The sequence below is a fragment of the Corythoichthys intestinalis genome, chromosome 15 (genome assembly GCF_030265065.1).
Source record: "Corythoichthys intestinalis isolate RoL2023-P3 chromosome 15, ASM3026506v1, whole genome shotgun sequence".
NCBI lineage: Eukaryota > Metazoa > Chordata > Actinopteri > Syngnathiformes > Syngnathidae > Corythoichthys > Corythoichthys intestinalis.
In genome coordinates, this window is record NC_080409.1 from 42026351 (window position 1) to 42053501 (window position 27151).

The window sequence follows — 27151 nt, forward strand, 5'->3', positions numbered from 1 at the left end:
AGAGAGTAGGATACAGGATTTGAGGGATGTGATATGACTAATATAAGGGGTTTTACAGGCCTTCAGGGGTGGTGATGGGGAGGGGGGGGGGCAGGAGGAACTGAGCGTTACAGCCAGGGGTGACTGACACTGCTGATCTCTATCACACATCAGAGCGGATCACACACAGATGGAGAGAACTATTTTACTCCTTTAAAATCCACAATAAGAATATCTAAGACATGCTTTGTAAAGGTCTTGAGATGAGGGATGGGCATAATTATTCGGAATTGATTAACTAGATCATGAAGGTAAAACTTCGTGCAAGGTCAATGCCCATTCACTCTCAAGTAGTTTACTGCCTTTTAGAGGAAAAACACCAGTGTAAGTCAAAGCCGACATCAAGTGGTTGAACTATTCAAGGCAGTACGAATATGGAGATCACATTTTTTGCTGAAAATGTACCATGATAGTTCTTATCCCACTATTGAAACCTCTCTTGATAAACACTCTACAAAGTCTAGGGCTGCAGCTATCCAATAATTTACTAGTCAATTAATGTATCAACTAGTTAGTTCGAATAATCGAGTAATCAGGAGATGTAAAACAATGGCTTGCTAAGATTGCACTTTTAAAAGAACATTAAATGCGAACACAAAATTTCCGAGTGTTTCTTCAAATTATGCAGAATTGCACTTTCATTTAAAAATAAATTAAAATACATGACCTTAGCCTCAACCGGTATTAAAAAATTAATGAGGATCTAAGTACAAAAAAAAAAAAAACAATTGGCTAACTTGCATAGAAAAAGTGAGCTAGCTTAAATGCGATAAAATTCTAATGCATTTTTTTTTTTTTTTTTTTCAATGCTCTTAACAAATCGTTTAAACACATGTTCCCACAAAAACAGCTAAATATACCTATAAACTAAATTACGGATGCTTTAAAAAAAAAAATGCTTATGTTCGTCTTAACAGGGAGCAGCTGGATACAGCCATGTAAAATGACTTATGTCATGCCAAATCTATAAAACTAAATGAAAACAATTTCAAAACAAACCATTATAAAGCCACTCTAATTAAACGAATACTCGAAGCAGCAAAATTTGATTCGAGGCTTTTTTCTAATCGAATTACTGATTAATTGCTGCAGCACAAACGAAGTCCAATCTATTTAGGGAAGCTAATCTTATGGGGGGGGCTCCTCATTTTACAAGAATAAAGTCATATTTTTAATTCTACAATCATAAATTCACGTATGTGGTAGGATAACAGTCTGCTGAATTCTACTCTGAGAATGCAGGTTGCCTTTTATTAGAAATAAATATAAACCTGTTTAATAAAACATTTTTTTAAAAAAACAATTAAAACTACTGTGGAAGGTCATAATTTGATATAATTTATCTTCCTTATATCAATAACGTCATAAATAGTTTAACGTAATCTCTAGAGGTAGGTCTCTATGCCTTAAAATGTTGCATTCACTTCGGACATGATATCAATATTCATAAGCAAGGTTCTCAATTAACTTTCCTATTTAACTACTGTTTTACTTTCGTGTGTCAAGAACTGTCTTATTTGGCATTTTATCAAATTAAATTAAAATTTAATCATTAACGCTAGGCAAGAATCGCACAAAAAAAAGGAACAACAACAAGACCAAAGAAATAAAACTAACCAACGGCTTTGTACTAAGACATTCATTCCAAAATGACCATCTGTACTTAGGACTAGAGCTGAAACGATTACTCAAATTATTCAAGTAACTCGATTTTAAAAATTGATCAAGGAATTTCTCTGCCTCGACTCACCCCCCGCTCCACACACACAGGGTCCTTTTGTGAAACTAGTGCTGATCTCACACAGGAGACGATCTTTTACTTTACACGCATAATTGAACACAACGCAGAACATACTGTATACCATTTGCAACCAAAACTGACAGTCATTGTTACCCAACCTCCCATCATGCATTTGGGCGGAACAGTTAAGTCACTACAGTATAATTTAATGAAAGCACAACAAAAATAATATTCCTATCTCTCAGAAAAATAATTTTCACAAAAAGAAAAGCGGTCAATGCAGAGAGAACTAGCATTCCCAATCAAAATAGCTATGCAAAATACACATAAAACTTACTCAAACTTTGCCTTGGCTTGATCTCTAATTTAAAACTCGCCATTGACACCTTGTAGTGTATTTCAATCACTACCTTACATAGTTTAAGACCTAAAGTAGTTAAAGGCGAACTATTAGTTTATTTTTTTGATTGAAAATTTTACAAATTATATTAAAATGAAAGCATTAAAACGGGGTTTTAATATAAAATGACGATAACTTGTACTCAAATTTATATCGAACAAGTTTTTCTATCCGTGGATCCCTTTAACAGAAAGAATGTTAATAATGTTAATGCCATTTTGTGGATTTATTGTTATAATAAACAAATACAGTACTTATGTACAGTATGTTGAATGTTATGTCCGTCTTGTGTCTTATCTTTCCATTCCAACAATAATTTACAGAAAAATATGGCATATTTTAGAGATGGTTTGAATTGCGATTAATTACGATTGATTAAATTTTAAGCTGTGATTAACTCGATTGAGAATTTTAATCGTTTGATAGCCCTATGTGAAACATGTGTCAGGTGCTGTTTGGTAAATTTTGCTTTCTTGTCTTGGCTATGCCATGTTGCTTTGGCCTTTAAAGGTCTGTACTGAGTGATCATCACACACTAAACTTATAGCGTTAGCGCGGTCTCCTCGTCTTCTTAAAATCCTGGAAAACATTTTACATACAGTTCGTGGCGTTCAGGTGAGTTCAGTTAATTGCAAATAATGTTCTGTTTTCCTGCTGAGTGTCTATTATCATCATGAAAATGGTGATGTCTTTGTTGACTCTACAATTATGTGCTTGTCTGTCATGTTCATTCGAAAATGTTGGAAACCTTTTATTTATTCATGGACAAAAACTTTTGAAGTTTATAGACGAAAACATTTTGAGAATTGTCGACTAAAACTAGACAGACATTTTTTGAAATGACTAAAATATGACTAAGACTATTAACCCTATATTGCCAAATGTATCACATTTGATACACCTAAAATTTCATGATTTTGAGACTAATTCAGAATTTTGACATTTCTTTTTGGGAAAAAAAATGATGGATGCAAGTCAACACATGCATCTGCAGGTTCCATGAGAAAAACAAACAAGATTTAGCAAGGGTTATAGATATCTGAGCGCTTATTACACATATTCATTTTTACTTTTCTTTTTACCAATTTGAAAAAAAGGTTTCATTAGGACCTTCTTTTTCAAATTTTGGAATTCTCTGATAATTGCTTCATATTGCTGGCATTAAAGGGTTAATTTTCAGTCAAAACACTAAAATGAAAATTAAAATGGCTGCCAAAAACAACACTGCTTCAACCTTAATTAGAGCTTAAAAATAGCTTAACACAAATGGAAATTAAACTGAGATTGACTCGGGGGAAATTTTTAAGTGATATGTGTTATCAAGCGTAATGACATTTTTAGCCCTTAAATACCTGCGACATGAAGCAATTATCAGAGAATCACAAAATTTGAAAAATAAGGTCCTAATGAAACCTTTTCTTCCAAATTTGTAAAAAGAAAAGTCAAAATGAATGTGTAATAAACGCTCTAATATCTATAACCCTGGCTAAATCCAGTTTTTTTTTCTCATGGAACCTGCAGATGCATGTGTTGACTTGCATCCATTTTTTTTTTCTTTTTTCAAAAAGAAATGTCAAAATTCTGAATTAGTCTAAAAATCATGAAATTTTAAGTGTATCAAATGTGATACATTTGGCAATAAAGGGTTAAGTAGGAAATAAGAATTTCTTTTATAAGATCTAGAAGTTTTTAGTGAAAGCAGTGAATTTGTGGTTTGTGTTTTTTTTCTAGTCACATCTGAGATGCAATTGTTGGCTGTTTTCAAGATTTTAAGGAGATTTTATGTTGCCAAGATTTCGAACTACTTGCAAACGTTTTCGTGTGTCTGAATGTGGAGTGAAACTCCGGAACAATTTAGACAATCATTTCAAGCAGTGTCAGAATATCCAAAAATTTAAATCGTTGTATAAAAATATGGTCTGGTCACAATATAATGACATTTGCTGACAATGTGTGTTGCTGTTTTTGTCAATTGGTTTAGTTGTTTTTGTATGTTTTTCCTTTTTTCTTCTTTTTCATTGTGTGGACAGGAGTATCCCACGAGTAAGGATGCTGGACAATGAGATCGGGGTGGGATAAAATAAGTTTTTTCTTCCCACTCCCTTTCAAGTGCAATTATTTTTGTTGAATTATATGTTTTTTGTTTCTTTTGTGTATGCATGCTCGAAATACAGTATCATCATCATCAACAATTTACATCTAAAATAGGGATATTTATTTTCTAAAAATGGTTCAATATTAGGTGAAATGTCTTTTTCCCCGTGCATATTTCTGATTGCTCTTTAGCTAAAAAAAAAAAAAAAAAAAAGTTTTATCTGATTACTCGATTAATGGATGGAATTTTCGGTAGAATACTCGATTACTGAAATATTTGATCGCTGGAGCCCTACTTAGGACACACTGATATCTTCTACAAAAACAAAAATGCCTTAATACATCCCTTAAAGAGCATAAGAGGGCTTTTTCTCATTCTTCCTTTGCCTTTTCAAGAACAAGATTGTTCAAAAATGAGCACCTCGCGGGATGGGACGGCATGGCCGCCTGTCACACAGCAAGTCGATCGGGTTACGCAGTTCAAAGCCACGCTGCCATGCGCGGCCCGCGGTGAGAGCAAAGAGGCTGAAGATAGGGCCACATTGTCCTCCTGTCATTAGCGCCGCTGCTAGCAGATGGATGGCTCTTTTTTTCCCCCTCAGCTATTATGATTGGGATTCTTCTTCCTCTTCTCTCTGTCAACAAAAGGTTCTGAAGAATATGATCTCTTCCTTTGATTCTTTTGAATAGCTCCAAACATGCAAGTGGACAGGAACCAGTTCCAGTTTGGGTCCATAGATGGCACTGTTGGCTCACGCTGACAAAAAGCGAGAGGAAGGCGGGAAGAATGCTCCACACTGAGACTCATCAACTATAGGAGAAGAAATCTTTCATCTTTTGCCTTGGTGTCATTTTCCAAATATAATCTTGTAACTTCTAATTAATTCGTGAATCTTTCAAAACATCACACATTATGAACAGAGCTCTTTTTTTCACAGATAAAACTTATTCAGTCAAAAGCTTGTCATCAAATAGCGCAAGTTTTTTTAACTTCTCAACTTTACGCCATATGTGTTGAACATAACAGAAAGACTTACTCGGCCGAATGCAAACCATCCAATTTACACCGCATGACAAACACCTCAAAAATCTTGACATTTGAGATCACAAAGTTGTTCTTTTGGCTGACATCACTTGGCAAGAGAGCGAGAGAGGGAGGAAGCCTGTTGTTTATGGTTGCAGGTCTGCCGATGACGGCGCGGGGGCTAAACGAGGGGCTCACTGGAGGTCTGCGAGCCCACGAGGGGCCCCGCGGGACTGCAACTGCCGTGATCTATGGCCTGTGTGACTGGGGAGGTCAGCGCCGAGAAGCCTTGGAAATGGGCAAATTAGCAGCCCTTCGCAATTATAGAGGCCTGACCACAGGGGGAAGATGGGATTATATCGCATACCAAAAACATGTGTACAACGCTGTCAGAAATAGGGGTACAGTAGGAGTTCATCTGGGTCCCTCAGGGTAAAATCTACACTAATGTTCACCCACGGGGATAATTACTAGACTTTCCCAGGGTCAAAAAGTTGCAGGTATGTTCCTAAGAGTTAAGAGTCAAGAGTACAAGGCAATACGGGATTTGACAGGAGATAAATGGTAGTAGAAGTCTACAGGTATGTTCCCAGTTAAAGAGTCAAGGCATCAAATGCAGCATGGCATCTACAAGGGTTGAATGATTAATTGTACCAGGGATAATACTGGAATGTAATAAAACGCGACTGTCTGAAACGGAGCAGCCAGAGAGGGAAGTCAATGGTGTACTTAAAGCGTGTAATATTCTTTGAGTTTTCTGTTTGATAACGTTGTGAGTTTAATATCTAACGAGTTTAATACATAAGAGGAAACCAATCAAAACGGTAATCAGAATGCATTTGCCATTAACAGATTCAAAGATGGCAGCCCTGGAATAGATGTAGCCAACCACGTGCTGGTTAGATTGAAAGTTTAATGTTATTTTTATTTTAAGGTCCCAGTTAGTAGAACGGCTCAATTATGCCATACCGGTAATTCCTGAGACACCCCCCACGGCCCTATCGACTCCAATACACGGCTGTCATCAGCTTTCAAAGCTGGACATTTTATCCAAGAAGAGGTTAAAAGCTGTCGTTGAAATTCAGGGAGTACAACCACAACCGTAACAAAAGGGGGAGCGGGGCAAGGAGAAGGAGGGGGAACTCCCGGGAAATAAGGGTGTGTTAGCCACGCCACGACAGAACAACGCGGCTAAAGCGTTGAATGCCACGGCCTGGAGGAAGCCGGCTATCCCACTTGTGAAAGCCTTTCAAAAGAGTTGGTCGCTCTTGTGGGTGGAATACTTACAATATACAGTAACATTACATTTTACATGATCACTACCCATTATTTCTTGACAAAGTCAAGGTACGTTTCATTATTACATAATATACCATAACACTGTCTTCAAATAGCAACTGCAACCAGGTACGAGTTATCATTGGTAAAAGTTAAAAAAAAAAAAAAAAAAAAAAAATTGGGTTGTTCCGATCATGTTTTTTTGCTCCCGATCCGATCCCGATCGTTTTAGTTTGAGTATCTGCCGATCCCGATATTTCCCAATCCGATTGCTTTTTTTTGCTCCCGGTTCAATTCCAATCATTCCCGATAATTTTTCCCGATCATATACATTTTGGCAATGCATTAAGAAAAAAATGAATAAAACTCGGACGAATATATACATTCAACATACAGTACATAAGTACTGTATTTGTTTATTATAACAATAAATCCTCAAGATGGCATTTACATTATTAACATTCTTTCTGTGAGAGGGATCCACGGATAGAAAGTCTTGTGACTTTGTGTATTGTAACTAAATATTGCCATCTAGTGTATTTGTTGAGCTTTCAGTAAATGATACTGCAGGCATGCCCCAATGCATGATGGGAAGTGAAACCATTATGGATAGAAAGACTTGTGACTTTGTGTATTGTAACTAAATATTGCCATCTAGTGTATTTGTTGAGCTTTCAGTAAATGATACTGCAGGCATGCCCCAATGCATGATGGGAGTGGAACCATGATGGGAAGTAAAACCATGACTGTGGGTCGTGCTATCAATGGATATATCTTCTCTGCTTTGGGAAAAAACTTAGGGTGTAAAGACAAAGATCTATTGCCACATTGCTTCCCATGATATATCTAATCATAGGGAGAGAGATTTCAAGGTTTAACCCAATTGAAGAAAGGCTTCAAATGCAGCCAAATTCTTTCTACTCATGTTGCACTGCCTTTTATATCTCTATAAAAGTAAAACAGTGTCATTACAGATTGAGCGCTACAATGAGTGAGAGGATTGTGAAGCGGAGATTTTTATAGTGATAAATATTTTAACGTGACACATTTTTTAATAAATTAATTGCCCACGTTAATGGGATATTTTTGATAACCCTACATTAAGCCTAAAGACTCTGGATGAGGGTAATATATTATGTCTGTAACGTAAAATACAATAAGAAAACGATTTTATCAAAAAATATATATATTAAAAAAAGGCATGGCCGATATTTTTTTGCCGATTCCGATACTTTGAAAATGACTTGATCGGACCCGCCGATCGATCGGGACATCTCTAAAAAAAAAGGTTTGCTCTCATTCAATATGAAGTTGATTGAAATGTTCAGTAAATTCTGATTATTTAAAGGTTCACGTCATAATACATTTTGGCTGCCATTTTTCCGTGCCAAAGTAGCGATACAAACAAAACAACTCAAGTGATGTCCACTGCTCAATAACTGCCACTGAGGGCATAATGTGGCTAAGTAGCATTAATTTACATCACACTGAGAGAAGTACTCAATTTTTCGGGGAAAAGAAAACAAACTAAAACGGCACTGTGACTACTGTGTATTATAAGTACCGTAATTTCCGGACTATTAGGCGCACCTGACTATAAGCCGCCACCCATCAAATTTGACAGGAGAACGGCATTTCTACATAGATAAGCCGCACTGGACTATAAGCCACAGCTGTCCTCACTGTATTATGGGATATTACATCAAACGATATTAACCATTAACTAAGCCTGTCGCAATATGCAATAATTCCATTTATCGCACGATAAATAAAAATGAAGGCGGTAATTTTTCCGCTGCGATTTATCGCCTCGCGTGCACGTGCGGCAAACGTGCTGTTAAAATGTTGGATTCCTTGTGACCAACTACGCAAAATGCATCTTCTTTCCAGGTCCGGCAAAAAATAGCTATACGGGCCGCGTCAGTGCTCCAGATTGACTGCGGACCATCTCCGGGGTGCTGGAGCCCGCCGAATGGTAAAGGCGATTTTCTATTTTTGCTGGAGACGCATACGTCAAAATGGGCGGCTCCAGGCAAGGAGTCAACAGCCCAGTGTCTTATTAAAGGTTTAAACACCAGCAAACATGGACGAAGAACGTTTCATCATGGAGGTGGAAAGTCACAAAGTGAATTATGATGCAGCAGATCATTATTATAAGGACAGCATTAAAACGGAAGCTGCAAGGTGTCCTGTTAAGTGTGTTTTTCTGGCAATGATATCAAACACATGACATGCTGACAACTTTTGTTTTTAGTAACACACGGCACTAACAACACTTCCTCAACCTGTGGCTCTCGGTAAACCGTCTCTTTCTCACTCCCGCATACATGAATAAAACAAAATCACTGTTGCGTGCGCTTCCGGATATTTACAACGAAGTCCGCCAAAACATTGTTACCGACTTGCAGCTACGAACAACCTCGCTTTGACAACGGACAGCTGAATGGACATGATGAACATTGAGTGGCAAATTAAGAGCGCTGTGCTTCAAACTCATTCTGTTTATGAAAGTCGATTGTCATATCCTGGTGTTGTACAGTAATGAGCAGACGTGACTTCTGTGGCGTTTGCTAACTTTTTTAATGCGCGCACACACTAGATACCATGAAATAGCAAACTAGATGTGCTACGTCCCATGCCATTGGCTACGTGAGCCCAGAATGATTATGGGACACGTAGTCCATATACTACATCGATGATTTATAAACCGCCATGACTGAATGGAAGTTAAACATGCCAAATCAATCCATACCAGTGACTATAGATAATGCTGCAAATATTGTTAATTCAGTACATGACACAGATGGATTCGGACCACAAATAGGATGTTTTGCTCATGTAGTAAACGTAGCTGCTCAGAGAGCTGTAGCAATCAACAGTGTGCCCCGCTCATTTTACAAACAGTAAAAATTGTTCTCAGCACTTTTATACAAAATTTCTTCAGATCCGTAAGAAGTAAGCACATAAATGTTATGCACTAAAATGCATGTTTATGTGATGGCATTTTAATTTTTGCTCATTAGCAAAAAAGAAAGAAAAAAAAATACAATTGTTATTTTTTTTTTCAGAGCATTAAATGTATTGAATCAAATCGAAAATTGGGTCCCCGTATCGAAAATCGTACCGAACCGTGACTTAACTGTATCGTTTCATCCCTATGGAACACCATAGCAGAAGCTATGAGGGGAAAAGTTTTCATTTGCCTAAATGCATAAGTTATTAAGTGCATTTTTTTTTTCTTGAAAAACACATTTTATTTATTCTGTGCTTCTGTGCGGTATTAATATGTTGTCTTTTACTTAAGAGGCATGGTCTATTGTTTTTAGTTGTGATTTCTTAAAAAGTATTTCTGAATTTAAGAGTAAACATTTATCGTGTTTAAATGGGTGTACTTGATCTATTGACACAGTATATACTGTATTCTCACTGTTATTGTAAATTGGTTTTAAAAAAAAATGCGGGGGGGGGGGGGGGCGCAATAATATCGCATATCGCAATAATTTATGTAAAATGTGTTATCGCGACAGGCCTACCATTAACACTTTATTTGACAGCGGCACCATAAGACCATCATAAGACAAAATGAACCACGATGAAGTTTTGAACCAATTGGCTGGAAAGCTTCATTGTTTCAAGAAGCTTCATTTGGCCACCACTGTTCCCTTGGGAGAGACAGTTAACCTCTGCTGTCAACACTATTGTCGTTTAACATGCCTCCTAGCATGCATTGCAGCACTACATGTGTAAATAACAATCAAAATTCATGTTCTGTGCTAATTATTTCTTCAGTTACTGTTCCAGTACAGTCCCTGACAAAACTTTTGTCTTGTCAAAATTTGACCTTTATGTCTTCATTAAATGATATTTTTTCAGAGAAATAAATATATTTTTGTACATTTGTACATCATTTGGGAGGGTCAAAGCTTTCATATGAGCCATTTCTGAAACCAATTGAATAATTAAAAGTCAGGTTATTAGCAATTGTTTTGACCAAATGGATAAGCGACAAGACTTTTGTCAGGGACTGGAGTTTCATTAATTGCTAGTTCTGGTATTTTGGAAACACATTTGACAGTGGTGCTCACTTATCTCACTTTTGATTGGATGTAAAAGATCCGAGCTGGACATAAATGAAGTTAGTGACATAATTTGACGGATGACACTTAATGACATCTGTCATAAGCATTCATTAATGCCCATGATAGTGTCATGTCTTAATTATGATGGTCTTATGGCAGTCTTATTATGACGCTGTCAAATAAAATGTTACATACTAATCCAGATAAATCTACAAATAAGCCGCACTGGACTATAAGACACAGGATTCGAAATAAAGGAAAAAAGTAGCAGCTTATAGTCCGAAAATTACGGTAGTTGTAGCCTTTCAAACCCATTTTCAATAAAAGAACGACCCATAAAAATGGTGCTGTGATCAACATGCTTTTTTCGGCTAAGCTAAAGCTTCCCACCTATGCGAGCAGGGTAATTCAATGCAGCACTCAAGTGTAAGAACATGAGTAGAAGTGGTAAGAAAGTGACAACAAATGTGATTAATAAAAGGAACATATTCATTTGAATAACCTAATAAAATCCAAATTACAATATAAATATTTCATTCTCAATTCCAACAAACATGAGGTCTACCAGCATCCTGAAATGCATTTTGCACACACTTGAAGGTTCCACTGTTTTTTGGTCATGTCACTGTGAATACTCATAATGTTCAAAACCCAGAAAAAGTGAGAAAGTGTGTAGTGGACACACACGTGGAAAAAAAGCGCGCAGGCGAAACATGTAAAGCCACCGACTTAAACAGAAGATGACAAAGAAAGTCAGACAGAGGGCGCAAACTGCCCCCAGGCAAACTGGCCAGCTCCTCACCACCCTGGCGGTGTGCAGATAATAAAAGGGGGTCCTGGAGCCCTTCCCCACCTAGCCCCCGACCGATACCACCAACACTCAACAGACACACATTATCTCATTCCCAACGACAACTCGAGAGAAATGTAATGTTGCCAGACAAAATGTGTTGTGCACTCAATATTTTTAAGAAATTATATTTTAGCAATTATCTCACCAACTAATCGAACGTAGTTAATTTACTTAAATAGTGCATCCACAATAAAGCTACCCAAAATATAGCTAGGCCTGTTGTCTGCTCCATGTACACCTGGGTAAACGTATTCAATTGTGAAAAATTAACCTCAATACAAAGTAGAACCCTACATAATTTTCATTGTTTATGCCACTATGCCTTCGCAAATGGCTTCGTGCAAAGAAAGTAAAACAAAATTTTGACGAACCAACTTGTTCTTACCCAAGAACTAGTCTATTTAACATATACAGAATACAGTGCTAACTGAAAAAAATCTGCGATGGACTGAAGGAGCGAAGTTTGAAGTGCGATGTAGCAAGGGATCACTGTACTAATTTATTTCTATGAGGTGATCAATTAGTTGGACTACTGTTAAGAAAAGCACCGACCTTGTTCGAACTTTTTTCTGCAAAACTTTATCCAATACAGAGCACTTTAAGAGTGACTTACTTACTATGACAGATTAAGAGCATTGACATGATTTTGTCATCTGCCGCACAGTTTAGCAGCACTTTACAACATGTGCAAAAAGTACCGCTGCTGCTGAGTGGGCCAGATGGAATCAGACAAGTAAGGGCCCTCTGAGACGACACTAATGGGCTACTAAGTGAATAAGAATTCAAAGAGGAGGACTTGTAAAACATCTTGACTGTGTGACGTATCGTGAACCTTAGCCAGCGGGAGAACTTTAGGGGTGCTCGGAGAGCTTGACAAACGTAAAGAGCGGTCGGCAGAACACGTCAACCAACACGCTTTGGAGTTGGAAGAGTTACGCGAGTTTGGTGTGTTGTGAAACTTTGTGTCCTATGTCAAGAATTTGGCAGATTTAGTGCCTCTATATAAAGTTTCCACCAAAACCTTGAATTAATGACCAGAAAAAAAATAAACTACACAGTATGCAGTACATTCTAAATGTATAACGGGGACACACATTCATTCATTCATCTTCCGTGTTGCTTAACATTACGAGGGTCGCAAGGGTGCTGGATTCTATTTCAGCTGACTATGGGCAGCAGGCAGGGTTTAACCTGTATCGGTTGCCAGCCAAGGCACAAGGAGACAAACAACCACTCACTTGCACACTCATACCTACGTTCAATTTGTCATGCTCAATCAGCCTAACATATATGTTTTTGGGATAGGACTGAACGATATTGGAAAAAGCTGACATTGTGACTTTTTGGGGTGTTTGCGATATACACTCACAGGCCACTTTATAAGGTACACCATGCTTGTAACGGGTTGGACCCCCTTTTGCCTTCAGAACTGCCTCAATTCTTCGTGGCATAGATTCAACAAGGTGCTGGAAGCGTTCCTCAGACAGTTTGGTCCATATTGACATGATGGCATCACACAGTTGGTGCAGATTTGTCGGCTGCACATCCATGATGCGAATCTCCCGTTCCACCACATCCCAAAGATGCTCTATTGGATTGAGATCTGGTGACTGTGGAGGCCATTTGAGTACAGTGAACTCATTGTCAGGTTCAAAAAACCAGTCTGAGATCATTCCAGCTTTATGACACGGCGCATTATCCTGCTGAAAGTAGCCATCAGGAGTTGGGTACATTGTGGTCATAAAGGGATGGACATGGTCAGCAACAATACTCGGGTAGGCTGTGGCGTTCCAACAATGCTCAATTGGTACCAAGGGTCACAAAGAGTGCCAAGAAAATATTCCCCACACCATTACACCACCACCACCAGCCTGAACCGTTGATACAAGGCAGGATGGATCCATGCTTTCATGTTGTTGACGCCAAATTCTGACCCTACCATCCGAATGTCGCAGCAGAAATCGAGACTCATCAGACCAGGCAATGTTTTTCCAATCTTCTATTGTCCAATTTCGATGAGCTTGTGCAAATTGTAGCCTCAGTTTCCTGTTTTTAGCTGAAAGGAGTGGCACCCAGCGTGGTCTTCTGCTGCTGTAGCCCATCTGCCTCAAAGTTCGACGTACTGTGCGTTCAGAGCTGCTCTTCTGCCTACCTTGGTTGTAACGGGTGGTTATTTGAGTCACTGTTGCCTTTCTATCAGCTCAAACCAGTCTGGCCATTCTCCTCTGACCTCTGGCATCAACAAGGCATTTCCGCCCACAGAACTGCCGCTCACTGGATATTTTTTCTTTTTCGGACCATTCTCTGTAAACCCCAGATATGGTTGTGCGTGAAAATCCCAGTAGATCAGCAGTTTCTGAAATACTCAGACCAGCCCTTCTGGCACCAACAACCATGCCATGTTCAAAGTCACTTTCTTCCCCATACTGATGCTCGGTTTGAACTGCAGGAGATTGTCTTAAACAATGTCTACATGCCTTAATGCACTGAGTTGCCGCCATGTGATTGGCTGATTAGAAATTAAGTGTTAACGAGCTGTTGGACAGGTGTACCTAATAAAGTGGCCGGTGAGTGTATATTGCAATATTAAAACTAAAAGAATTTTCACCAGATGACTTGAATAGCTCTTTTTGGGAAAACTGTGGTTGACTCACCATGACCACATTGTATTCATATCCTGTAATATTGTTTAATCCAGGCTAAGGGGGTTCATCTGTGAATGATGAAGTTTGATGTATATACAGGTAGTCCCTGGGTTATGACGGCCTCAATTTACACGATTTCGACTCTAAGAGACCTGAGTCTTGTCGTTTTTTTGTTTGTTTTTTAATGTTGACTTTGTTCTGTGATGCATGCTTTTATTTTGGCGCAGGAAGCGTAGAACAGGAAGAAAGCGCATGTACAGACGCGACACAGGAGACAGCATGCGCACACATTTGTTGCTTGTGAAGCATCCAGAGGCGACAGCTGTCTATAGCCCCTTTAGTACTGTTTATTGTGCGTTTTCAATTGTGGTTGAATACTTGGGGCGAGTTTTTTGATAATGTGCGGACGCTAACTGATAAATGCTAATCGTTTGTTATTGCTTTATCAGCAGGTACTTGTAAACGCAAATTTGAATTGCTGTCATTAAGATGAGACTGATTTAATTTCATTTTAGTTTCATTCTGCAAGTATTGATGTCATGAGCAGCTGAATAAAGTTAGCAAACCACATGGTCTGACATTGTCATTTCGGAGCTTAGCTCACTGTCTAGCTGGGATTTAGCTTCAACGTCTTGGCGAGGAAAGTATAATGACATATAATACATATTTTGGGATTTTTTTTTTTTTTTTTTAGAAGGTGTTTTGAGGTATTTAAACTTACTTTTACTTACGCGGAAATCCGGGTTACATTGGCAGCGCAGGAACGGAACTCATTCGTAAACTGGAGAATACCTGTACTGTAAAAGGGATCTAGAAGGCCATGTCTCTGCTCACTTGGTGCTTTTCTGAAGGAAAACCAACGTTTGTGTGTTCAAAAAAAAAAAAATTATAAAATAAAATCAAAAAACAATTCTATGAGGATATCGCGATGATCATGTTCAAATGACATATCGTGCAGGCCTAATTTGGGATGTGTGAGGAAACCAGTGTACCCGGAGAAAATGCACTGTGAGGCGGACGCGCTAACTACTCAACCACAGTGCTGCCTCAAGGGGACATATCTTGTAAAATTGACTTTTTAACAAATTGTCCAGCAATCCCTTTCGGCTTTTAGCATATATATGGGTACCTTGACTGAGGAGTTTGTTTTACGAGGAAGCTCAGAACTAATATTAATTACATGTGCATAAAATATATTATTTTTAAATAAAATTAATAGAAATCCCATTGATCCATTGTAGCCCCTCAAAATCACACAATTGTCTGAACAGAATTCAAGTTTAGGCTACCTCGTAGGGACAGAGATGTGTTTCACACTGCAAGTTTTTTGTACAAATGATATTAGATCCCTTCAGACTACAGTGATCCCTCGCTACTTCACGCTTCAAACTTCGCGCCCTCAGTCGATCACGGATTTTTTTTTTTGCAATCAAAAAAATACAGATGAGCTGTCACGAGCTGATCGCGCAGTCTCCCTCCCGCTCCCTCCCTCTCCCTGCTCTTTGTTCATCAGGCAGGCAGTGCACATGCACTGGAGTTATTAAAGTTAACAATGATTGACAGATGAATGTGTTTGATCTTGCCAAAGTCATGAACTTCTGAAGCGCCGCATGCGTCAATCATTGTTTAACTTGTTAAACAGTTGCTGTGGCAACAAGGGGTGTGACAAAATATCGAAATGGTGATTTATCGTGATACTTTGTATCCCAAAAGGTTATCGATATGCTCCTGCCAAGAATCGAGATATCGTTTTAAGACTGTGTCAATGTCTAAAAAATAAATAAATAAAAAATAAACCAACAACTTGCTACCAAAATCGTCCACCATAATAGTGTCTCAGTTAACTCTAAGGCTGCATTGACGGTACTCGAAGCCCAATCCATTTAGACTGGGAACGTTTGTTCTTTCGAAAACAGAGTATTCAGTCATTTTGTCCAATTTTGAGGGCATTTACAGGTCACTTGTTGTTCATTTTAGGGCATTCACAGTTCACTTCCTGTTGCGTTTGAGTCACTGCCTATTCATTTGGGTGATTCCCAGGTCACTTCCTGTTCTGTCACTCAAAATAAACAGGAGTTGACCCATAAAATACCCCAAAATCAACAGGAAGTAACTGAAAATTAACAGGTAAATGACCTTAAATGGCCCAAAATTACCTCATTGCGTGGCATTGGCTGCCACTACCGGCCATAGACGTTGAATCCATTTGAAGTGGGACCCTGCCACCCTCCCAGTTCAAATGGATTGGAAGTCTACTAGTTATGAAATCCAATTCACAGCAGAAGGTTGTTTTTTCTGTTTATTAGTTGTTTGTAGAATATCTTAGAATGATTTTCCGACCAATGTATCGATAATCGTTGTCTCGCCATATAGTCAGATCATCGTTATCGGGAGCTATGTATCGCAAATCGTATCGTATCGTGAGGTACCAAGAGGTTCCCACTCTTAGTGGCAACTCATTGTGTGTAAGTGAGCAGCTCCGAGCGGATTTGAGTACATTCACCCAGAGAAGCATTTAATAAAGCTAAGCATTTATCTACTACTGCTTTCTTCTTTTTTAAAAATATTTCAGTGGGATAGTAACAAGTTTAAAACTTATCATGAGTATTTCATTTGAAGTGCTTAAAAAAACATTTATTAAAATAAATATATATTTTTTTTCATTATACTTTGGAGAAAAAAGTGAAACAACATGTCTTATATGTATCCCTTTCCAATGCTGAATCTGAATAAATACATTGAAAACACACACAAAACAAAAATGGAGGGGGGGGGGGGGGGGGGGTCACGCTACTTCGCGTTTTTTCACCTATCGCGGCGGTTCTGGTCCCCATTAACCGCAAAAAACGAGGGATCACTGTACTTTGGTTCTTGGCATTTCACTTGACATAGACACATATTAAGTTTCATAATATTACTCAACAAGTTTTTTGTACCAAAATGCTAGCGATACCTTGACAAGACGTAGCAGCTGATAAAGATCCTCCACCTCGTCCCCTTCCGTCTCCTGGTAGTCTCTGCTGATGTCCAAGCTGATGCCCTGGATGGTGCGTCGGTAAAGTGGCAAGTCCATGGCTTCAGCGTACAGTTCGATGGCCTGGTGGCCCACTGTTTGGTACATGTAACTGTCCAGCTCATCTGCAACATTTTTTTATAATACATTTTGTTATTATAGAATATGTTGGGTGGCGGGGGGTGATAAAATAATAGTCTTCTGAAATTATGTCATGAGAACTACTCATTGGTTCATTATTTGACAGTGGCATCATAAGACTGTCATAAGACCGTCCTAATTATGACATGACACTATCATGGGCATTAATGAATGCTTATGACAGATGTCATTAAGTGTCATCCAATAAATTATGTCACTAATTCCATCTATTTATCTACACTGCTGGCCAAAAGTTTTAGCACCCTGGCAATTCTTTAAGATAATGCTCAATTTCTCCTAGAAAATGACTGCAATTACAAATGCTTTGGTAATAATATCTTCATTTATTATGCTTGCAATTAAAAAACACAAAAGAGAATGGGGAAAAAAATTATCATTTATCATCAATTATCAATTATCATTTTACACATAACTCCAAAAATGAGCTGGACAAAAGTATTGGCACCCTTTAAAAAAATCATGCGATGCTTCTCTAATTTGTGTAATTAACAGCACCTGTTACTTACCTGTGGCTTATAACAGGTGGTGGCAATAACTAAATCAAACTTACAGCCAGTTAAAATGGATTAAAGTTGACTCAACCTCTGTCCTGTGTCGTTGTGTGTACCACATTGAGCATAGAGAAAAACGACCAAAGAACTGAGGACTTGAGAAGCAAAATTGTGAGGAAGCATGGGCAATCTCAAGGCTACAAGTCCATCTCCAAAGACCTGAATGTTCCTGTGTGTAACTTGCGCAGTGTCATCAATAAGTGTTTAGCCCATGGCACTGTGGCTAACTAAGAAAAATTGACGAGAGCTTTCAACAAAAGATTGTGCAGATGGTGGATAAAGAACCTCGACTAACACCCAAATAAGTTCAAGCTGTCCTGCGGTCCGAGGGTACAACAGTGTCAATACGTACTATCCGTCGGCGTCTGAATGAAAAGGGACTTTATGGTAGGATACCCAGGAAGACCCCACTTCTGACCCAGAGACATGAAAAAGCCAGGCTGGAGTTTGCCAAAACTTACCTGAGAAAGTCAAAAACGCCTTCAAAGAAAAGAACACGGTCCCCACAGTCAAACATGGCGGAGGTTCAATGATGTTTTGGGGTTGCTTTACTTCCTCTGGCACTGGACTGCTTGACCGTGTGCATGGCATTATGAAGTCTGAAGACTACCAACAAATTTTGCAGCATAATGTAGGGCCCAGTATGAGAAAGCTAGGTCTCCCTCAGAGGTCATGGGTCTTCCAGAAGGACAATGACACAAAACACACTTCAAAAAGCACTACAAAATAGTTTGAGAGAAAGCACTGGAGACTTCTAAAGTGGCCAGCAATGATTCCAGACCTGAGTCCCATAGAACACCTGTGGAGATATCTGAAAATGGCAGTTTGGAGAAGGCACCCTTCATATCTCAGTGACCTGGAGCAGTTGGCCAAAGAAGAATGGTTTAAAATTCCAGCAGACCATTTAAAAAAAACTCATTGATGTATAACAGAAGCGGTTGTTCTCAGTTATTTTGCCTATAGGTTGTGCTACCAAGTATTAGGCTGAGGGTGCCAATACTTTTGTCCGGCCCATTTTTGGAGTTTTGTGTAAAATAATAATGATTTAATCAGGGGTGAAAGTGGGCCAGAACGGTCAGGAACGCAGTTCCGGTATAAGATTCAGGGCCGGAATGGTGTAGTGGTACACGGTGCTTTGATTCCGAAAATATGACGGAAACTGTCAAAACGCTATGTAAAAAATAAAATAAAATACTAAGCTGCCACACAGGCATTGCTACATACACAAGTGTTAACAACAAGCATAATAAAGTGCTTGTGAACTGTAATCCATTTCCACCGATATTTATTATTTATTTTATTCCACGGACGGCATGGAGGTTTCCCCAGCTGCTGCAGTTATGACTCTGACGATGACGAGTCACATCAATGTGCGAATGCAGGCAGCAAAGCAAAACGCCTGGACTCATTTATCCTTTCAATTGGCTGACATACTGACATGTGATTAGCAGAGATAGTTAGCTCTGATTGGTTCAAAAGTGAATGTTTTCTGGAAGAGCCAAAAAAAAAAAAAAAGGTTGTTGAATTGATGCGACAAAAAAGGACAATGCAACAGAAAATGGATCAAATCTTTAAAAGCAAGGAAAGAGTTGAAGAGGCTTATTTATCATATTTAGTTTTATTTGCTCTGATGGGGAGGTTCAGAACATCTTAGCTGTCAATGTGCACTTTGGACTTATAGTCATTTATGTTAGGCTAATTATTCATTTCCTTATGATTTAAAAAAGTCAATGCTTGCACAATCTTCAAAAATATATTTCATTTCACTCTGCATAATATAAGTCATTTGTACTTATTTTTCTGAATGTCTGTTACTTATGTCTTTATTATTAAAAAAAAAAAATCTAAAGTAAATGTTTACATTAACTCCAATTTTAATATACATCCTATCTTCTTAAGTAAGTAAAATTGAGAGTTGGCATTTAGTATGTGAGGAAATGAGGGAAAATAAAAATTAGGAGATGGAGGTTGGGGTTATTGCTGTGTTTGTTAACTTTTATTTTGCAAATCATTGAAAAAATACCATTTTTAATGAAAATCAGTTTTTTATGTGCTATAGACCCTACCCACGTGACGTCACAACTCCGCTCTCCTGAATGGTACCGCCCAATTGTCCGTCAAAACATAGTGTTAACCTGTTACGGCTACGTACATTCCTCCTATTTACGGCGTGTTTTTCTGCTCCTTAACATTAATAATCAAAATGGTGAAGGCGTGTGTGGCTGTTGGTTGCACTAACAGAGAAGATGGAAGGAGAGACTTGAAGTTTTACCGTATTCCGAGGGATCCAAAGAGGAGAGCGAAATGGACGGCTGCAATTCGACGTGAAAACTGGGCACCAAAAAATCACCACAGACTATATAGTAGTCATTTTATATCCGGTAAGATGCATTTAAGATATACTTAGAGGGTTTTGAGCTGACAAATAACCACAATTAAGATCATTGCTAGGCTAATCGCCGACAACATACACGTATGCATGTAGGGAGAGTGCTATCGCTAAACCATATAAACATTAAAAGCCTTAACTCCATTGACAAACGACATGAAATACATTAGACTTGACAGTGGATTTTAGCAATAACAAAAGATTTTGAATTGACAATTTCGTAACTCACCTTTCCAAGCACAAGATAGATTCCTGCCGAATTTTCGTGGACGAGGACCAGTTTCACCCAACCAGCAACGAAGTATTTATAAGCCTCCAAGCTCTTGAAGTTTTTCAAATTTTCGTGAGAATAGGCTGATTTTGTGTGGACAAGCGTAGCAGATGTCAGGCAGACAGGGCGAAGACAGTGGGTCGAAAAACATCGATTTGGGCATCAAATATGGATCTGGCGACTGTATAGAACGAAGCTTTTCCACATAACGCCTTTTATGCAACACATCCAGTGAGTTTACTGCATCTGAAAGCACCGGGTCTTCCATGAAATGCATTTTAAATTCCTTGATCAATTGAAACCAATGCTAATACAGAGACAAAATGACGGACAAGTGGGCGGAACCATACAGCGAGCACGTGGTTTTGTGACGTCGGTGGGTAGGGTCTATAGAATTAACTGTGCCAAAACAGTTTTCTTTGCATTTCAGTAGTTTTAGGTTTGACCCCTTCCCCCCAAATGAAAATGAATAAATAAACAAAATTTCTGGCTCCTTGGCGACCTTCACGCCAGGGAGTTCCGGCAAGAAATTCTAGCCACTTTCACCCCTGGATTTAATTATTTTTCATTCTCTGTGGTGTTTTTTCATTGCAAGCGTAATTAACGAAGATATTACTACCAAAGCATTAGTAATTGCAATCCTTTTCTGGGAGAAATTGAGCATTATCTGACAGAATTGCAGGGGTGCCAATACTTTTGGCCAGCAGAGTATGACACTTATAGTATTCCAAAAAAAAGCCCAAAAAAGTGACAATTCTGCCACTGTTGTCTTTTAACCCGAATGACTGCGCATTTAACAACAATGATAGTACTTAACACGATATGATTTAACACTTTTTGGTGTATTCTATTGAATTAATTCTTAATCAAGACACTTAAATCATCCCCACCTTTGTGTGCTGGGCGTAGGTTGGCTAGAGCTACAATATGATGCCCAGCAGCCACACACTGCATCATGTTGTAGCAGCTGTCTTTTCCCCCACTGGAACCATAACACAACAGATCAAAACACTATGATGTATATGTCATGTGGGCATAGATAAGTTTTGTGACATGCGTTTATACTGTTTCAAACAAACGAATACACTTTTGTCAATCTTGAAGAGCAGCGGAATGCCATTTACCTTATTAAAGCGACTACTTTCATCTTCAGATATATTTTGGGCAAAACCGTTTTGTATTGTTGAATGAAGTGCTGCACTTCAACCCGGGGGCTCGAGCTTGTCTTGTTTACTACACGTGACAACTTCCTTGTTGGAAGGACCAAAAAGATTTCAGTGGTGCCCCAAAATGTGCCTGATTAAAATGCGTCACTGAACGAATCATTCCCTCGTTTCTCTCCCTCTCCTTTTCCCTCTCTCCCTCTTAAGTATTGTAAAAGTGAAAAAACAATTAATATTCAATTAAACTGTTTAACTTATTTAAATGAATCTCTTCCACACGCAAAAAGATCAAAAACAAAATATACCAAATAGGGAATGGGACGTACTACGTCATTGTTTGGACCCGCCTCCATGCTGGCAATATAATTCACTTCCGGGCCGGCAGAGTCAATGCGGATTGTAACGTGTGGTAGTGCTAAGCTAACTCTTTCGGTGTTTTAGAAAGAAAATATGGGTGCTTATTGTTGCGTTACCGGGTGCAACAGCGTCTCCTACGACAAAAAAAGGGGTTAGGAAAAATGGACTCACTTTTCACCGTTTTCCTGCATGGAGGACCAAATATCAGATCACGAAGGTACGACGGATGGCTGGATTGCAGCGGTTCGTCGGAAAAGCATTTCTTATGATCATATTTCTGCTGGAATGAGAGTGTATTCCCCTCATCTCTACTCTTGTAAGTTGAACGATTTATCCGTTTTGGTTTCAATACGTTTTTTGTTTTTGTTTTTTTCTTTACTGTTGTGTAAATCTGCCTCGGTAGCAATGCTAACCTACTCCTCCTCATCACCTACCTGTTGTGTTACTAGGAAAACCTGCATATGAAATGCTGACAACACATCCCGATTGGTCACCATATCTCTTCTTGGGTTATTCTGAGGTCAAGCGCACCACATCGGAGCGTTGAGAGGTTGGAAAGGCGAAGAGTGCACGCTGAAACTTCAGTTTGCTCTGCTCTTACAAACACGATCCCAAGTGTTATGAAAAGTCAATAAAATATGAATACCAAAACATGACTTGAACAACTTCTTGACAAACTGTAACTGCTTGTTGTTTACTTCAGGTCTTCATAATAAACAGGTGTAATAATTACAAAGTCAGGTGACTTAATTTTGTTATTCTATTTGGAATATGCATTGACAATTTTTGGACAGTGTTGTAGACAAGAACTGGGACTGATAAGTTGCAATAGATTTATTTCAAGTAATGCAATTTCTCCAATACGATATTTGAATTGACAGTTTAAAATCTTTAAATTAGTGCAAACAAGGCCCACCCTCTGACGGTGGCAGCAAATATTATATAATTATAAGTAATACACAAATACAAGATCACAATAAACGTGTCTTTGTCAAAGCAGTTTAAAACACTATTTACTGGCCTTGGGTAAATTGCCAGACAGGATAAATATGTGCTTTAAAGTTCTTGCATTTCCATTTTAAGTATTGCAAGTACTAGTCTCCAACACAGTATTTGAACTGACAGTTTAAAATCATTTTAGTACAAAATGGCCCACACTCTGGCAGGGGGCAGCAAATATTATAATACATAATACATTATAAAAAGCTATATACTATATAAATACACGATCACAACAAAACCTGTATTTTTCAAAGCAGTTAAAAAACATCCAGTCGCCTTAGGTAAATAAAGGTGTATAAATATGTACTTTACAGTTCTTGCATTTCTATTTTAGGTATTGCAACTTTTCCAACACTATTTGAATTGACAGTCTAAAGTCTACATATGTGCAAATAAGAATATTATAATTTAAAAATAATAATAGAATATATAAATTCAACATTACAATGAAAGGTGTCTTTGTCAAAGTGGTTAAAAAAAAAACAAAAAAAAACGTCACTGGCCATAGTTAAATAGCCAGGCAGAATAAATATGCGCATTAAAGTTCTTGCATTTTCACAAGTTAAAAGCCCGCAGTTCATCGACGAGAAGGGCAGACCCAGATGGCGTCTGCTGCAGGGGCTTGTTTGAGTCCGACACAGGACAAATGGAACCACTCCATTGAACAAATTTTCTTTGTCAAATGATCCAAGAAGAGAGATGGTGACCAATCGGGATGTGTTGTCAGCAGGTTTACCTAGGAACACAACAGGTAGGGGAGTCGTAGTAGGCGAGCATTGCTACCGAGGCAGATTTACACAACGGTGTAAAAAAACAAAAACGTATTGAAACCAAAAGTGGATAAATCGTTCAACTTACAAGAGTAGAGATGACAGGAACACACTCTCATTCCAGCAGAAATATGATCATAAGAAATGCTTTTCCGACGAACCGCTGCAATCCAGCCATCCGTCGTACCTTCGTGATCTGATATTTGGTCCTCCATGCAGGAAAACGGTGAAAAGTGAGTCAATTTTTCCTCACCCCTTTTTTTGTCGTAGGAGACGCTGTTGCACCCGGTAACGCAACAATAAAGCACCCATATTTTCTTTCTAAAACACCGAAAGAGTTAGCTTAGCACTATCACACGTTACAATCCGCATTGACTCTGCCGGCCCGGAAGTGAATTATATTGCCAGCATGGAGGCGGGTCCAAACAATGACGTAGTACGTCCCATTCCCTATTGAGAGTGGATAGTAGCAATTTGTAATAAATCCTGTAAATACAGCCCTCTAAATGATTGTCATCTGCTGCCATTGATGGCGACAGTAAATGATCATGTTTCGATAGAGGTCGAAAGCATTTGAACAGAGAGGGGCTATGGGGCACCGTTTGTAGAGCAGCACATGCTCAGAATTACAACATTTTCTCACATTTAGCGCCAGACAGTGTTTAAAACGTGGTGTGAAAATTTTAGAGTCACTTTTTTTTTTTTTTTTGCATATTTACAACATTATTTTGCAACTTAAATATTTATTTATAAATAAGAATTTTTGGACCTGGTTGTTTAAATCCAGAACTAAATATTTAATTTAAATCTTAAACTTATATCCTATATCCTAAATGTTAAATCAGGAAACGGTCGGAACTAAATATTTAGCTTAATATACAAATTCGCATGACTGGAGACCGGAAGTCTCCAGGGAGTTGAGTTGAAGGGAGGGACTCCCTCAAGGGAGGGAGTTGAAAGTCCGTGTTGCCCAACGACAGCCCCAAAACATCACTGCTCTAGAGGAGATCTGCATGGAGGAATGGGCCAAAATACCAGCAACAGTATGTGAAAAGCTTGTGAAGAGTTACAGAAAACGTTTGGCCTCCGTTATTGCCAACAAAGGGTACATAACAAAGTATTGAGATGAACTTTTGGTATAGACTAGGTACTTATTTTCCACCATGATTTGCAAATAAATTATTTAAAAATCAAACAAAGTGATTTTCTGTTTTTTTTTTTTTTTCCCCCACATTCTGTCTCTCATGATTGATGTTTAACCATGTTGACAATTACAGGCCTCTCTAATATTTTCAAGTGGGAGAACTTGCATAATTAGTGGTTGGCTAAATACTTATTTGCCCCACTGTATATCGATTATAAAGTACGCCACAGTAGTATGAAAGTTGTACAAAATAGTATGAATAGCATGGAAAATATGGCTGCGACGTTAAATTGAAAGTCACTCCGTTAAATGATGATAACAGACTGTTAGAAAGATTTTAATCCAGTTTCATCTTAGTTTTTTTAGTGCTGGTGATAGTGTTTAGGGCAGGGAGAAGGCTTGGAATGGCCCTCGATGATGCCACTGTTTGACAGATAATACAAAAACGTTGCTTGGAACAAAGATTTCAATCCATCTTCACAGGGTGCTGGAATAAAGATATACAGTAACTGATAATATTTGATTGATTGATCTGACTATGGGACTAGCCTTATCCATTAATAAGCTAACGTTTGATTCAACTTACTATGGGGACAACCGCATCGCATTATCTTAGTTATGTAGGTTAAAAGTACCAATGAATGCACACACATATTTAGTCAGTGTTGCTTTCGGCCATCTCTTCCACTCACACTGACACACATCCTCTACTTCATTTCTCTCTAGGGAGACCCCAAAAGTCCATGAGTGGGTATTCCCGCACATAGGTTGCAGGTTTTTCCTCCGAGGGAGCGCTTTTTGCTCAGAGGAAAAACCTTTGATGCTCTTTTTGCTCTCTGTTGTTGTGCCAGAGACGAATAATTGCTGCTGCTTTCGTGTGCGCCGCTCACCTTCTGCCCCTAAGCAGGCCAAAGGCAACACATTCTGTTTGAGTGTACAAAATCGAGAAAGACACCCACTCACCCCTGCGCTTTTAACTGCATTCTCTTGTAGTTTTTTTTAAAGTTGTGACTCTGTGGCAAAATCTACATGGTGCACATGAGCAGAATTTGACTGCAGAGGTTGAAATACGAACTTGAAAAAAATTCCCAAAAATGCTGTTTGGCACAACAATTAATTTTCTCAATTTATTTGGGTCTCTTGCGTCATTCCTTTTATTATGTACAAAATTTATTTAGCATTGCTGGCTATTACAAGAATACAAACACCCAAAAGTTTCCTTTTATTTTTTTATTTTATTTTATTTTTTTATTTTTTTTTGTACCTCAATCTGCAACAAACAGGTAACATTCATTTCCATTCTGTGGACAAGTGAATAAAGACACAATAAAGGGCATCGTGGCATACGTATACAGTAAAAAGAAAATTATAAAATATCTCTTATAATCAAAGTTTATTTACATTTAAAATATGCAGTCTGAAGCCGGCCGAATCATACAAAAGAGTCTCATCAAATGATGTCAGTAACAATATTTAATACTGTGTGTTGAACATACATTGCTAAAAAAACATAAACGTAACATTTTGCAGATCTGAATGTTTGAAATATTTTTATTAAATACTTTGCTCTTTCCATAGTTGAATACGGAAAATGTTAAATTTGCATTTGCATTTGCGTCTCCATCTGAACACTGTCGTGATTCCGCATGAAAACGATGTAGTATTCATGCCAGGCCCTAGGGGGCAGTGCAGATTTACTGGGCGACAGAGAATAATGCACTTTGACCCTACCAAGCTCCCTCAGCCCGGAAAAAAAATATGCCCGCCCACTCGAAGCAATGTCATTTTTCTTTTGTTCAAAAAGGCACAAAAATTGAAACTTTCAACATATTTAATTTAAAAATATTATTAAAACAGTAAATTAAAGCCGACATTCCGCCATATTTTCTGTTTTTAATGTTTAGCAGCACCGCTGCGCACGCCCAATGTGACGTGTACAAGTGCTGACGTTAACGACGCGGTCTCGCGCCGCAGGAGCCTTTGATATGCATGCCGAGGAAGCCCCCCTCGACCCCCCGCAATTTGAATTTTTCCACTTTGGAGGCAGGACTCAGAATTTTTCGTCTCAGTCATTGCGTCTTTGTGTAGCAGAGTCGCCATGTAAACTGCCCCTTAGTCTTAACCCATTGTACTGACTCCATTTTGGAAGGTTTAAAGAAGCCTCGCCAAGAACAAG

The 27151-nt window shown here is 38.5% G+C and overlaps 1 protein-coding gene across 8 annotated transcripts in view; it reads right to left on the bottom strand.

Annotated features, from left to right (window-relative positions):
- Positions 1–21790, bottom strand: part of dph6 (diphthamine biosynthesis 6) — a 198813-nt gene extending 177023 nt beyond the window's left edge. For all 8 annotated transcript variants that reach the window (XR_009067117.1, XR_009067118.1, XM_057859083.1 and 5 more), the window contains exons 1-3: positions 21664–21790; positions 21430–21521; positions 17107–17291 (exon numbers count right to left, since the gene is read on the bottom strand). Coding sequence is in view for 6 of the 8 variants with exons in the window: in XM_057859083.1 (XP_057715066.1) it covers positions 17107–17291; positions 21430–21521; positions 21664–21686 (300 nt within the window). In the remaining 2 variants the exon portion in view is untranslated. The remainder of the gene's footprint in view (positions 1–17106; positions 17292–21429; positions 21522–21663) is intronic.
- Between the last annotated feature and the right edge of the window lie 5361 nt (positions 21791–27151).